We start from the raw sequence: 14378 nt of genomic DNA, 5'->3' as shown, positions 1-14378 counted from the left end.
ATGAGAGAACAATACAGCAGATTAATTCTTGTCCAGTGACCAAAAAGAAGGGAAATCCTAGTTATTACACACTTCCAAAACTTTCATTACTTTTTCAAATAAGAAGAAAGAAAAGACTACAAACTCTATCATCCTCAAAACCAAGGAAACATTGCTAGAAAAATCTCTTTCTCGAAAGGAACCGCCCTTCAGCAGAAATAAATTCTGAGATGGAACCAAAAAAAGAAACAATAGGACCTTGGTAAGAGCCAAAAAAGAGAACCACGTAATTCAAAAACAAAGTAGCAGTTCAAATGATACTGCAGGATGCACAAACTCTAGCAGATAATCTCACAGATGACTTCACAGAGCCCCTCATCGACCCAGGTAATTCTTGATTCCATTAGAAAAGAGAGAGAGAGAGAGAGAGAATAATACTAGAAAAGAAAATTAAGAAACATCCTTCCTCTTTTTTAAAATAAAAATCAAGATCATCTCCCCTCCCCCCCTCTATCTGGAAGCAGGTTAGCTAACCTTAACAGTCTCAATTTAAAATAAAATATATATTTATATATATATTCATATATATAATAAAAGAGAAGATATTAGTGGCAGTGTACGCAAAACAAAAAAGAAAACAAAGAAAAATTACTTTTAACAATCTCACTTTTTTGTTTTTTTTACACAAATACTGTTGTAAATATATTAAAAAAATCAGCATTCTATCTGGTAAACGTCACTTTTGCCCTTCTATAAAATTTTGAATTAAAAAAGTCCCAAGAACTCTTTTTTTTTAATTATTATTCCCCTCCCCACCCACCCTCTATTCCTCTTTCTTCCACAAGAATAAATCCTGATGCAACTTCTTTTTTTTTTTTTGCAAAGATTGTGGGAACTAACCCTTCTCTTGTACCTAGATCCATAGGTTGCAACCTCTGATATCTTTGATTTTCCTCTGTGTTTCTCTTTGCCTTCTGTGAAAGTCCCTCTTGATTGTGCTGAGGCCCTGGGCTCAGCGAAGACACTGAATAAATTACAAAAAAGCCACCGTTGCTCGTTGTCTGAATCTTCTTGGTTTCTGCTGTAAGGTGGTGGTGGTATGGGAAAAGCAGCGGGGAGGGTGCGCCAGAGAGCGTGGGATGGAGCAGAATCCAGGTGAGGAACCTCTGATTCTTTTTCCTCACCCTGCAGGGACTCCACACTACCCAAGCCACACTGCCTCGCGCTCCCCTCAGCCCTTTCGTGTGTTTGTGGATGCGTGTGTGTGTGAGAAAGCAGACACGTGGTGGAAACCAGCAGGGCCTTGTTTCCTCTGGTTGCTGTTCAACCAGAAGCAAAATATTCCACAGTTCTAACTGGATACTGTGAAGTCCAAAAGCGGTCAGCATTGTGAATTATGTCCATTGAAACACTGCGAGCGGTGTACTTATAACGACAGTAGGCCTTGTAGATTTGTAATATATTTTGTTTTGTTTCTTTTTTTTTTGTAGTGCTCTTCACAAGTGAGAAAAAAGAAATTTTTTTTTGTTTTTTATTTTTTCTGTCTGTTTTTTGATTTTTTTGTGTTTTTTTTTGTTTGTTTGTTTTTTGTAGTAAAGAAGGGTTGTATTTAGAGGCCAGTAGCTAGAGATCCAACCAGTGGAGCTCATGAAGCACTACCTGGCCTTAAGGCCACCATCCAAGGGAGGTTGGGAAAATTATTATTCACCCAGCCTCCGGAAATGTAATGTACCAGCAGGCAAAAAACAGTTCTTCATGTAGTACAAAAACAACAAAACGAAACGAACCCAAAAAAAGGAGGAAAATAAAGGTAAAAATGAAACAAAAATCATTTCTTAAATTCTAGTGCCATAGCTTTTTTTGTTGTTTCTATTTTTTTGTTCATAACAAAGAGAGAGAGAGAGATTCTACTTATCCGTCTGACACATGCATCCTCATGTGGTCGTTGAAATGCTCGATTTGGTCAAACTTAGCCGGACAGACAGAGCAGACGTACGTGGTCCCCTCCGTGCAGGCCACCACCCCGGCAGGGACAGCCCTGGCGCCGGTGCCGGTGGCTCCAGGAGTGCCGTTGGTGGCACTGTGCAGAGCCACATGCCTCTCCAGCAGGGTCTTGTGGGAGAACTTCTTCTTGCAGATGTAGCACTCGTAGGACTTCTCCCCGCGGTGGAGGCGCATGTGCACATTAAGGGAGCTCTTCTGGGTGAAGCGCTTGTTGCAGATACTGCACTGGTACGCCCTCACGCCAGTGTGCGTCACCATGTGTTTGATTAGGTAATCCTTTAAAGAGAAGGAGCGCCAACAGATGCTGCATTGGTGGGGTTTCTCACCTGCCCATTACCAATGAGAGAGAGAGAGAGAGAGAGAAAGAAAAACAGACAAAAAAAGATAATAAAATTAAACCAGCTTGGTTGGTACAACTTCTTGCAAGAAACTAATGGCAAATCTCATGGGGGTCTTTGGAGAGGTGCTCTGGCTAAGAAGGAGTAATTCTGTTAATACGCGTGTTTTGATGCACAACAGTTTTTGCAACCAGAGGTTTCAAAACGCTTTACAAAGGGGGCTGTAGGTATTCCCAATCCACAGAGAGTAAAAAGGAGCTCAGGTGATTTCTTCAAGCTCACATAGTAGGCGCTGACAAAGACAGGACTGGACTTAAAAGGTCCTGGCGTCCACCCCCAGCTTCCATGGCACAGCCTCTCCTGCCTATGCTCCTGCCTTGCTTCTCACGCTCATTTCTAGACAGGTCTTACTCCAGGAACTTTACCTTTCAGTGCCTCCATCTCCCTACCTTTATGCAATAAAAGCATGGACGAAGCTAGTGATTACTACAGAGCTGACCTGTAACACACTCGTTTTTGTCAAATTGCTTTACATTTCTCAGAAGAGAAATGCTAGAGATTGCCAAAGGAATCCAATGCTTTATGAGAGGTTTACATTTGTTGCCCTTTTTTCTGGTCAAATCTCATAGCTGAAGCAGGGATAAGAGTAACTGAAAAGGGAATCTCAGTACAGAGAATTGCCTAGGCCAGCAGTACCATGCAAAGGGCAACCTAACGGATACACTTCCAGTGTAACAGATATGAAATTTAAATGATTTGACTGCCAATTAAAGAAAACACCTTATCAGGTAAATCAGAGATATAAAATACTTATGTCATCTACCACATTGCCTTGTGTGCCCAGGGCTGTTGTAAAACTGATTCTGGCAACTCTCATAAAAGTGAATTCTGATCATATCCAGACAAACCAGTGACTACAAGGATGAACTGAAAAAAATATTTAGCTGAGCACATACAATTGGTTTGTCCAGACAACTCTTAATTCCTCCTCCTGCTCAGAGTTCTTCGGGAGGCAATGCCACAGCCTCATGTTTCATGGTATCAGGCAACATTTTCATGATATGTTGCTGTACTGATAATGTAGACAATACCTAACACCCTGAATGCCCCACCAAAAGCTGCTTTTTAATTTGTTTTCTGAATCACTTGTGGTATATTTCAGGTGTGTTAATCCATCATCCCCAAAGCTGTCAGGGAGAGAGATGGTACCATAGCTCTGTAACAATCAAAATGATCCTCTGTTTTGCTCACTGAAAAATGATTTTCCTTTGGTCATTCCGCAGTTTCCCCTCTAGCAGAGATCCGTTTTTTTTTTTTCCCCAGACATCCTGCTTCCTCCTTTCTACAATCTGTCTGGCACTGTTTTAAATCCTGAAGAGTCAATCTTCAGGGACCAGCACACGCCTGTGGTAATATATCATTTACTCTTTGTATAGTGAGATTACAATATGCTACTTATATTCAATTTTAAGAGGAGATAATTAATATGGATTGGATGGGAAGGACCTACTTTTTTATCTCCCCTGAGTCTCTGTTTCTTTTTATTTCAGTCTGCACATATGACGGTGACATCTGTGAATGAAATCCACATGCTGCTCTTCCTTGCACCAACGATGAGTTTGTCCCTACTTGGTGAAAGACACTTCGTCAAAACACATTAAGTCCTTACTTTCCTGCTGGCTTTGCCGAACACAGTAGCGTCTTGAGTGTAGACAGGCCAATATGCTTGACACGTATTAGGTGGAAAATGATAGTGTGTCTGTTATAATAATGTCTGATTAACTTATAAGAGACTGATTATATTTACAATGCTCATTTTTGCCTTAGGCAATATATGTCCCAGAGTTTGTAATAAGTCGGTCTCCTCTGCTCCAGACCCTGTTAAGACTATGCTATAAAAACACCCTAATTTTTGCCTGCACATGTTTCTAAGATACACTGCGTTCTGGCTTTCTAATTTTAGCTTCAAAACCTTCCTGGGATTTCTTCTCTTCTAAGAATCTCAAAACTTTTTAGGTCTTCTTTTTTGTATGCAAATGTATGTGCTCCCTAAGTGGGCACTGTAGATTCTTCATTCCCATGATTCTTCATCTTGAAGTCAGAGAAAACTTTGCTCAGTGAATTAAATGTGCACTTTCCTCCTTTTGGTTCTTTATTTCATATTTGGCTGGTTTTAGACAGCAATGTGGAGCAGTTATAGAATATCAATCACAGCATGATATGTAGGAGAAGGCAATGATGGCTTATAAGATGCACAGACACCGCATGCATTCTAGCACTGTATTTCCACAACATTGCATGTCTTGGGGAACAACACTGGGGGACATGTTAAAGCCGGTCTGTAGGGAACACAGAAAAATATCCATCTCTAGTATGTTTGTGTCCATGTGAAAGAAGAAAGGAAGGCAGGTTTCCACTGCATGGAAAGTTACATCGAAGTGTAGTTTTCAGAAGCATAAAAACATACAGAGATTGGGAGGCCTTTAGGTTGTTGAATTCTGGTTTATGATTAGACTCCTCCATGGCTTCTCTTGTGAGCCCTCCAGACAGCAAGACTAATTCAAACATTTGCTTCTCCCAAATCTTACCCTTTTTCCATGGATCTTTTACAGAGCCACTTTGCCAGGCTTCTTTTAAGAGGGCTGAGGAAAGTCACCCTAACAGCGGGAACAGCTGTCTCCTCTCAGTTTTTCTAATGATCCTGTCCAGCACTAGACAAAGTAGCACACATGTCTTCTCTGAGGCTGTACATATAAAGGTTATTTTCAGAAGGGTTTTCTGAAGCCTTGCCCTCTGTTGGTTAAGGTGCAATTGTTCTCCCAGACACTCCAGGAGCCGGTTTGTTCCTAAATGAACTTTGAAATAATTTATCTACCCAAATCTCTCCTTGCCACCACAGTTCATTATTTTGGGCATTCACAGACCCACACAAATAAAATATTAACTCATGATTGGAGATGCCTATCAATTTCCTTGGTTGACTTTATGTGTAGTAGCTAAGAATATTTTAGGTCAGGTCTTCTCATATTATTCTTTATCTGACTCCAAATACCAAATGCAGTGCACAGTTGCGGGTGGGAGAAATAAAGCACCTAATCTCAGCGAAGTTATCTGTGAAAAAGCCTTTCTAGCTTTTAGAACAAGGATGCAGGCAGATATATTCGACTGTGTTCTGAAGGGGATATTTTTCTGAACAACACAACACTATCTACATAGTATTTTAGCTACTCATCCACAACAGAAGGATGGAGAACATTAACAGAAACAAAGGGTAACCTTGGGATTCAGGATTCCTGATCCTTCCAATCATACATTTTGTACCAGTCCTGAGAAGTTGACCTTTTTGTATATGTACACGTCTGCCTTAGATGCCTAGAGGAATTTTTCATTTAAGTGATAATTATAGGTAAACAGAAGTTAAACGTTTACATACACACATGGAAGTGAAATCTGCTGGATACAACGGGGAGGCAGGACTTACATTCCTCCCATACCTTGGGCAATTTCTCCAGGTTCTACTCCATGTATCGCAAACCCAGCATTTCTTTTAAGATCTGACGTTAACAAAACCACTGCTTGGTGAGAGAAATATTTACTCTTTCTCTAAACTAGAATTTCTCTCCAACATCAGAATGAGCCGAGGGCTAAAGCAAGCACAATTTAGTCCTGAACCCAGGATAGCTTCTCCATGTAAGACACATATATCTCCTTGCTTTGAAGTCTCGTAACTTGACAAAGCCAGAAAAGGCAGTTTTGGCTCAGTAGTAAATATGGTTACCTATATTGTGTCAAAAGACCATACACTAAAGCAGTTGCATTTTTAAACAAAAAGGGTGTTGGTGCTGTGTTCTAGATATATTATTTTAAATTTTTCCCATTGAGCCCTATGTTCCTGTACTCACAGCCAGTGAAACATCTGACTTACGAAGAGACAGGGGATTACAGCAATCAGCTTCAGTGAAATACAGAAAAACTTCCTGAAAAAACTCCAGATTTACTTTCTTATAGGAATATGTGAGATTTAGAAAACATGTGGCAGTGTGTGTAACACCCAAGCCTGGACCTACTGCTGCAACTCCACCAGGAATGAGCTTGCCCTAAACTCATGCCAGTGATCATTACTTGAGCTTAAACCCCCGTAGCTGTAAAACTTACAGGGGGATGCCCTTTCTTAGTAGATACAGTTTTTCTTTAATGACTTATTACAGTTTCCTCATGCCACTTCTACTTAATGTTGCCTGGTCAGCTTGCAGGAGACAACACATGCTTACCATTTCCTCGGATGGGTGCAGGACACATTTTACTCCAAGTAAAATGAGCTCGTTTCTGCACCACGCACAGTTAGGCCCCTATAAGGGACCTATACATTTCTGCAGGGGCTCAACTTCAATGCAGTAAGCTCAGAAAGTGTTCAGTGACACCAGCTCCCTGGATAACCTCTCCCTCCTGTTTGTGCTGGGGGCTGGCAGGTTGGGAAACAGAATCTAAGTCCATGTTTGTCAAGGACTTTCTCTGGCTTTGTGTATAAGCCAAAGGGACGTACTCTTACCTGTGTGTACAAACATGTGCTTGACGTAGTTCTGTTTGGCGGTGAAAGTCTTGTTACAGAGAGTGCACTCGTAAGGCTTTTTTTCGCCTTGCCCACCTGCTGTGCTGTGGCCCGCAGATGGGGCCAAGGGCTGTGGGGCTGGCAGCTGGGCAGTAAAGGTTGACAGGCCAGGCTGGGATACTGTCACAAACTGTGTCTGTTGGCCAGCTAAAGGCTGGGGCAGGCTGAAGAGAAAAGGCTTAGGGCCACTGCCAGCAGACTGTGTGGTGAAAAGGGCAGGCAGGTAGGTGTTGCCAGCTGTGCCAATGACCTGAGTGTTGCTGGTCAGAGTCAGTGGCATCCTCAGATTGCTGGTGAGGGTTTCTGTCTGGCGTAAGTAGATCTGTGTGGTTGGCAATGGTTGGGCAACAGTTGTGTTGACAGAAGGCTGCAAAGCCCCCTTTTCGGTGCCGTTATTGACTGTGAGCACTTTGCTGTCCATTTCAACGTCATTGCTTCTCTCTGGCGAGGAAGAGTTGGCATCTACATGCTGCTGCTGCTGCTGCGGCTGAGTGCCATCAGCAGGGACGTCATTTTGATCTGCTTGAGAAGGTTCTTGCTGCCCATCTCGGCCCAGACCAGCCATAAACTGCTGCTCCATGGAATCAGGCTCAGTGCCAATGGAGGAACTGACTCCAGAGTCAAAACTCTCCCCTTTGGGCTCACTCTCAGTGCCTTCTGCTTGATCAGTGTCCTCAGTGCATTCCTCTGACTCATTGCGCTCAAGGATCTGCACCCTCTGTTGGCCATAGTAGTCATAGTCATCCTCCATCTCCTGCTTAATATGGATGTTGCCCATCAGGGTTTGAATTCGGACAGGGCGTGGTTGCTTGCGGCAGTGTGTGGTCTCTGGAGTGGTGGAGAGGTACCGCTCCATCTGTTGCGACCGTTCATGGATCCGGGTAATCCAGCTGGGGTCTTCCATGTGATGGTCCCTGGGGAGCCCCAGGGCTGTTTCATGGTGGCTGACCACAGCTCCACTGTAAAAGGAGCGCTCCCCACTGCCATTTTGCATGGAACAGGCATAGAGGGCCGAATAGATCCTGTCCACACTGTGCTGCGAATGGCTCTGCAGGTAGCCAGACTCTGTGTCAGTGCTCTGCCCCGAGGTGCCTGATTCGGGTGTTCCCCTGGGTGTCTCCTGGCCAGAATCCTGAATCACCGGGTAGACCTCTCCCACATTTTGTGAGACAATCCTTGTGCACTCATCAATCACAGTCTTGATCTGCAGGATGCTGGCAGCTGTGAGGATTTGGAGGGCCTCCGACTGCGAGACCCGCAGCACCCCGCTGTACATGAAGTCAATGAGCTTTTGCACAGACTGGACTGACACCACTGAGGGGATCTCGATGTCGCTGTAGCCCAGCAGCAGCTTGTCCTGGAAGAAGGGGCTGCCAGCGGCCAGCACACAACGGTGGGCGCGTAGCATGCTCCCGTGGATGCGGACCGTCACGTCACAGAAGTGGCCACGGTTGCGCTGCTCGTTGAGGGTCTCGAGCACAGAATTGCTGAAGTTGTGAAGGTTGATGCTATGAATGCGCTCTGTCATCCCCTTGCAACTGATGTTACCTGTAGCAAAGCAGGTGACAAAAAAAAAAAAAGAAAAGAACAGATTGAGTCTTGTCTTCTGCAGAGCCACAGTCAGGGCACTGGCGAAGGTGACTGCCCACTGGCTAAACAAAACAGATTATACTGTAAAAACCACATACAAAGGCACCGATAAGAAGACATCATCTCTGTAAGGCTAGAAGTAAACTTTGCTACTCATTTGCAGAAGCTCAAGTCCTGAATTTTTAGACAAAAGCAGACAAAGACAGGTGTAGCTGGGTCTAAATTCCAACCACATTCCTGGGCCTTGGACTTCCTGTCCGTTTATCTGGCTTTAAAAAGCCTAGAGCCAGCCAATTGTGAACACTGAGCACATGGATTAAAGCTGGATTTTAGGCTGTTCTGATGTGGACCCATGCCAGAAAAGATCAGATTCTTACTTTAATGACCCTTTACACCAAGCTGTTAACACAAAGAATCTATATGAAAATGTGATTTCTATCTAGATTGGTATTTTAAGGAATTTGGATCCTGTGTTTTACACTACAGTTACTTGTACCAAAAAAAACTGGCAGTCACTTTGCAAAATCCAAATCTGGTTCAAGATTTAGGCTGTAAATGTTCCTAAAATCCCACACACAGTTTTGTCTGGGGTTGTGGTTTAGAACATTTGCTACCCAATAGTGACAAACAGTCCTCTGTAAGAACCTAAAGCAAAAAGTTAACATGAGCTGTCCCCTTCATTTTTAGCATATCCCAAGTTCTGACTGGCACCAGAATGCCATCATATAAAAACAAATGTTCTCCTGCTGTTATTTACTTGACAGAAACTGGAAAATTACAGACATTTACTCTAAGGAAGACTTTGTCTTAGTTTGGCTGAATAATCTAAATAGAGAACAGTTTGGAAAAGCACCTAACCAATTCGGGTACAGAACTAACATATCCTTCAAAATTAACTTTCACAAGTGACTAAAAAGTAACTCCTTAATCTCTCAATCCACTTTTCCCTATCTCCATCTTGCTTGCTTTGGTTTTAATGCTTTTTTGTTTCCTTTCCTGTTCTTTACTCATTTTTTATCTATTTAGATTTTGATGGGCAGAAACTATGGTTCAGCTTTTAACTATGAAAAACCAACTGCCCCTTGAGTGATAAACAAATAAAACATTATTAGTAATTTTTTTCTCTTAGCATTTGTAGTACATGCATCACATTGTTTCCCAGAAAAGTAGGCAGAGAAAAGTAATGCAAAATCCCCACTAGTATTACAGGCGTTTTGTCTTCAATATTCCTACCAAAGCTACAAGCCCTCTTGGCACAATTACTTGTTAATATGTGAGAATCCAAAAGTGAAATTTGGTAGAGAAGCATAAGTAAATGAAACTAGCTTATTGTCACTGTCTGGTTTAACAGAAATATACAGAGCAAATAAATGGCATTGAAAGCAGTTTCATATACATGCCTTTTTGCCCAACAATGTCTCTCTGCTCCAGCCCAAAGGGTGCTTTACATCTCATGCACAGACAGCAGAACACTACTCACTGCAATTTGCAGGAAAATGTGGCGTCTTCCCTGCTCTGCCTTTTCCTTCTCATTTATCCACTCCTGACATCTCAAGCACCGTCTGTTCTGGTGGTTCCAAGAGAAACCACCCTGGACACAGGTGGTTATTTTAATTCTCTGAAGTAGCTGAATGATGAAAGGGAAGCACAAAGGTCAGGAACCAGAAATCCTGATGGGGCCAAGCTGCCTGAAGAAGTCTGATGTTAACAGATGTGTAAACCAGCCAGTATCAGAAGGGTGCTGATTTCCATGGGAGATGAGAGCTCTGCGGAGATGCTCACATAGCAGAAACCAGGAGAAAACTAACAGTATCGTGGAGGTTGTGAATTACATCTGTCTTGTTCATAAGCTCTGCCAGGAAACCTGAGTTTCCTCCTCTGATGAGACTGATCATAGGACTGGAAAAACATCTTAGAAAGTGGGAGAATTTCCTTCAAGGGCACTGCAACTATTATTACACAAAATAACGTACAGAAGAGATGTATTCCCTCCTCCTTCCACATAGTCATTCTCCAGAGGCCTCCAGGGCAGTGCCAGATGCTTCCCTTCCCAGCATGTCAGATCACACAAGGATTCAAAATGTATTTACATAAAAAGTCAGAATCCTTGATCTGAAAGGAAGAGAACTTGGTAAAAGCTTTTTACTGATGGGGAAACAGAAGGGTGGAAAATTAATGATAAATAGATGACACCTCTTTTCAAGACCTCCTGTAGGCCATGGCAAGTGATTGCATAGCTACCCATTTATCTGCATCTCCCTCTGAGTGGTTGCCTATCAGTATGCCAGAAATCTTTCCATCGGTAAGTATTGATCACTACTCGGTTTCACCTGAGGGCTCCGTTTTCACGCAAACATGTCTTTAAGATGTGCTTCTGGAAAATGGAGTGACCTCTAGTTTATGTTCTACTTTGTGAAATGATAATAAGAAGAAATATGCAGCAGTCTGACTCAATAAATCAAAAAGTCCTGCCTTGCACATGCACAAGGTAGAATATTCCACAAATACCCGAGATGCTACAGACAGGTCTCTTGACTTGAGCAGGTGCAATGAAATCTAATTTGTTCCTACGCACCTTGGCAGAGAAAATGTGAGTAGAACTCTGAAAAATGCATCCACAGGACAACTCCTTTCCAAAAAGGTGTGATATGCACCACAAACCTGGATGATTTCTTGGGAAAGTGACTTCTGCCACTTACCCACAAATCATGAGCAGAAAGGAGGATTTAAAATTTAAAATTACAGGTTCATCTGTAATTTTCAGCAGCTTTTCTCAGGTCCTGCCTGTGGGAAGCAAGAGTTGTGTAGCCACAATGTATTTTGTCATTAGCTAACTTCATGAAAACAGCCAGCTGGGGTTAATCACGGCTAAAGAAAAGAGGTTTGTCTGCATTTATGAGAGTGATGTGAATAGCTCTTCTATAGGAATTGATCTAGGATGCACCTTGAGGTGTAGGAACTGGTCTGAAAGTCAATTGAGTCACTTCATAAAAGGCATAGAGTACGTTTTGGTTGCTAGTGGTATAACAGAGCTCTCCCTTAAAAAAATCCTCTCCTCATTTCTTTACTTCTTCAAACGAAATTGGAATATCTACCACTTCTTCAACTGAGAAACAACTGAAATTTGCTCCTTAAGGATAAAACAAGAGGGGTGGGTGGAAGAGACACATAACAAATGGTAAAAAAAGCTAACAGAGATTTTGAGGATGTTTCTTCTAGGCCACTTCCCTTGACATTCAACACTGAAAACCATATCCAAAGTACAGGTAACCAAATAATTTGCAATAGTGTCGGAGATGCTCCTGCACAAACCACAGCAGTATAAAAGAGCAGCTTTAACAAATTCCAGAGACAAGTCTGCAGCAAAACCCGCTGTCCCATGCAGCTCCTCTCCCTCTCTGCAGGAAACTGTGTCCAGATCCAACTTTTGTGGTTGTCCCTTACTGTATGCTGTTCTAAGCTGAAAGTCCAAAGGCAATGCTCCCCATAAAAGGTGGACTTGCCAATGCAGGTTTGATTCTGAAGTAAATGCCACATTCTGACAAAGACTACTAGAGCCTTGGACAAGCCAGAAAGCGTGTCAGCTCTTCACAAGACCCAGCTACACACGCGCACACTCACCTACTCGTCACTGCACAGAATGTGTGGCTCAGGAAAAAGACTGCTGTCTCAGGCTCTTCTCAGGCCTGCCACTCTTTTAAACTCGAGACAGTGGGAACCTTTCTGTGAAATTCAAGTGGTCTTTGTTAAGTGCCCCCCCCTCCCTTTTTTTCTCCGGTAAACATGATGTAGAGATCCCAATGGACTTATTCTGAGAAACTCCTGTAAAATGGTTTTGTCCCCTTTCTGTGAAGCAAGTTCTGATTGGAGGGGTATTCACAAACCATATAGGAAAGAATGGGTGTGAAAATGCAAAGGCCATTCTTACCCAGATGGGCAATGAATAGGCGTTTGCCAGTTCAAAAAAAAAAAAAAAAAAGAAGGAAAAAGCAGAAAAAAAGAAAAGAAAAGAAGTCCAGACAACTGCACAGATTACGCACATTTGCAATCCTCCTGGGACGCAATTTGAAGCTGGCATGGCATAAAGGTGAAACATATTACTGTGCAACTTTGAAAAAAGCTCCGTTTGCCCATATGCAAATGTACCGATTAAACTGTCAGGCTATTCACAGAAACATGCATGGAATTCATCCTCAACTAGTAAGAAGGCGCACAACGTGGATGGGAAAGGGAAAAACTTTTGTTGTGTAATACATGACTGAGTGCTTAGATTAGTGTTTCCCTGAATCTCATCCACCCCTCCCGCTGACTTTTATGCTATGGGCATTCAAAAGAAAGTAGATTTTACCATGACAATAACAATGACAACCTCTCCAAGTACAGTACCAAAGGGGAAGGCAATGGCAGAAGGAAACAGCAGGCAGTGGACTCCTGGAAGATGCTATAGAAAACGTGGAAGTGCAGCAGTGAGGTACGTCAAGCGTGGCTTGAAGGCAGTTTTCTTTTTGCCAAAGCTATCATACATAGGCCTACGTAAAGCTAGAAAGGTATGGCTCACAAAGGTGATTTTTTTGTTTGCCAAAAACATAAAAAATGATCCCAGCAAACAGATGATGTAGTAGAGCTACAAAGATGTACTGAAAGTCTACAGCAGGCCACACACAAATGGCTACGTTGTACATTTTAAAATGTATTTAGTAAGTTTTTTTTTTGTACAGCCACTAGATGTCCCTTTCTGCAAAGCCAATGCTTACAGCTTTAATGCTCATAACTGAAAGATATCACAGAATTTGATTTTCTCTAGTGTCCTTTAAAATCACAGTATCTCAAAGCTCATTGCACAGTAATGACTACCCTTTCTAGAAACACTGCGATGATGAAACCACCACAGCTACTGTAACTCAGCAGTAGCTCAGTGCATAGCCTTCACCTGAAGCAAAACTGCCTAGGATGCTGGAATCCAAGCTCTTTTTGGAAACTTACTGTGTGGTCTTTCACAGGAATAACTAGCAGAGTGAACCCCAAAGGCTCTGTCTTGCGTTCAAACTTAGGAGGCAAAGAGAATAATTGTCTTATATCCTTGAGAACTGGTAGGCTTGCTGAGACAGATACAGATTGAAGTTTTGCCTCAATTTTCTGCAGTAGCATTTAGAAAATTGTTTGGCAATCCGTCTCACTGCTACTTAGACAAGATTAACTAGAACTACCTTGATATTGTTGCCTAGTTTGTCTTCCTGACAAGCTTCTCAGGCCTCGCACTGAGAAGAATACACACTTTGAGAGACAGTAGAAAAGTTGGAGGCCTTATATCTCGTATAGAATATGGTATCTTTACATTCTTATCATCAAAGTGACAAGTGCCTCCCTAGGCAGGAGAACACCCTGGGCTAAGACAAAGATGTGGCAGTTAGGATTGGTAGGCTTTCTTCCTCCTCCTGGAGCTGTTTCTCTGTGCATCTCTAACCCAGCCACTGGTTCCTGGGAGCGCCACAAACCTAAGGAACCTGCTGCTGCTGGAGACAAGCATTATCATCTGCTCCTTACTCTCTTCCTCTACCACGCGTAGTTCTGGAAATCTCTAATCCTTGGTCTCCACACCAAGCGTTGGATGACCACAGCCTCCTGGCTGTATCAAAAGGATGCACTAGGGTCTTCAGTCAGTCATCTAGCCCATTCCTTTTCCTCGTGGTGGGAACAATTTACCTACACTATCTCTTCAGAAATTTGTCTAATATGTTTGCAAAAAACAACAATGTGGGGGACTTCCCCTCCCTCCCCAGACAGACTGTCTATGTCTGCTATCTTTATAGCAAGAAATTTTTCCTAGTATCTAACTTTGAAACCAATTACTCATCCTT

General features: G+C 42.6%; 1 protein-coding gene across 1 annotated transcript in view; it reads right to left on the bottom strand.

Annotated features, from left to right (window-relative positions):
• Positions 1-820: 820 nt before the first annotated feature.
• ZBTB20 (zinc finger and BTB domain containing 20) overlaps positions 821-14378 on the bottom strand; it is a 469974-nt gene continuing 456416 nt past the window's right edge. Inside the window, exons 3-4 of the mRNA XM_009466669.2 lie at positions 6871-8478; positions 821-2309 (exon numbers count right to left, since the gene is read on the bottom strand). Coding sequence (XP_009464944.2) covers positions 1891-2309; positions 6871-8458 — 2007 coding nt within the window. The 5' untranslated portion in view covers positions 8459-8478 and the 3' untranslated portion in view covers positions 821-1890. The remainder of the gene's footprint in view (positions 2310-6870; positions 8479-14378) is intronic.

This window comes from Nipponia nippon, unplaced genomic scaffold (assembly GCF_047370975.1).
Source record: "Nipponia nippon isolate SJK-2023a ecotype South Korea unplaced genomic scaffold, ASM4737097v1 scaffold_2, whole genome shotgun sequence".
Lineage (NCBI taxonomy): Eukaryota > Metazoa > Chordata > Aves > Pelecaniformes > Threskiornithidae > Nipponia > Nipponia nippon.
This window is presented reverse-complemented; position numbering and strand designations above follow the sequence as displayed.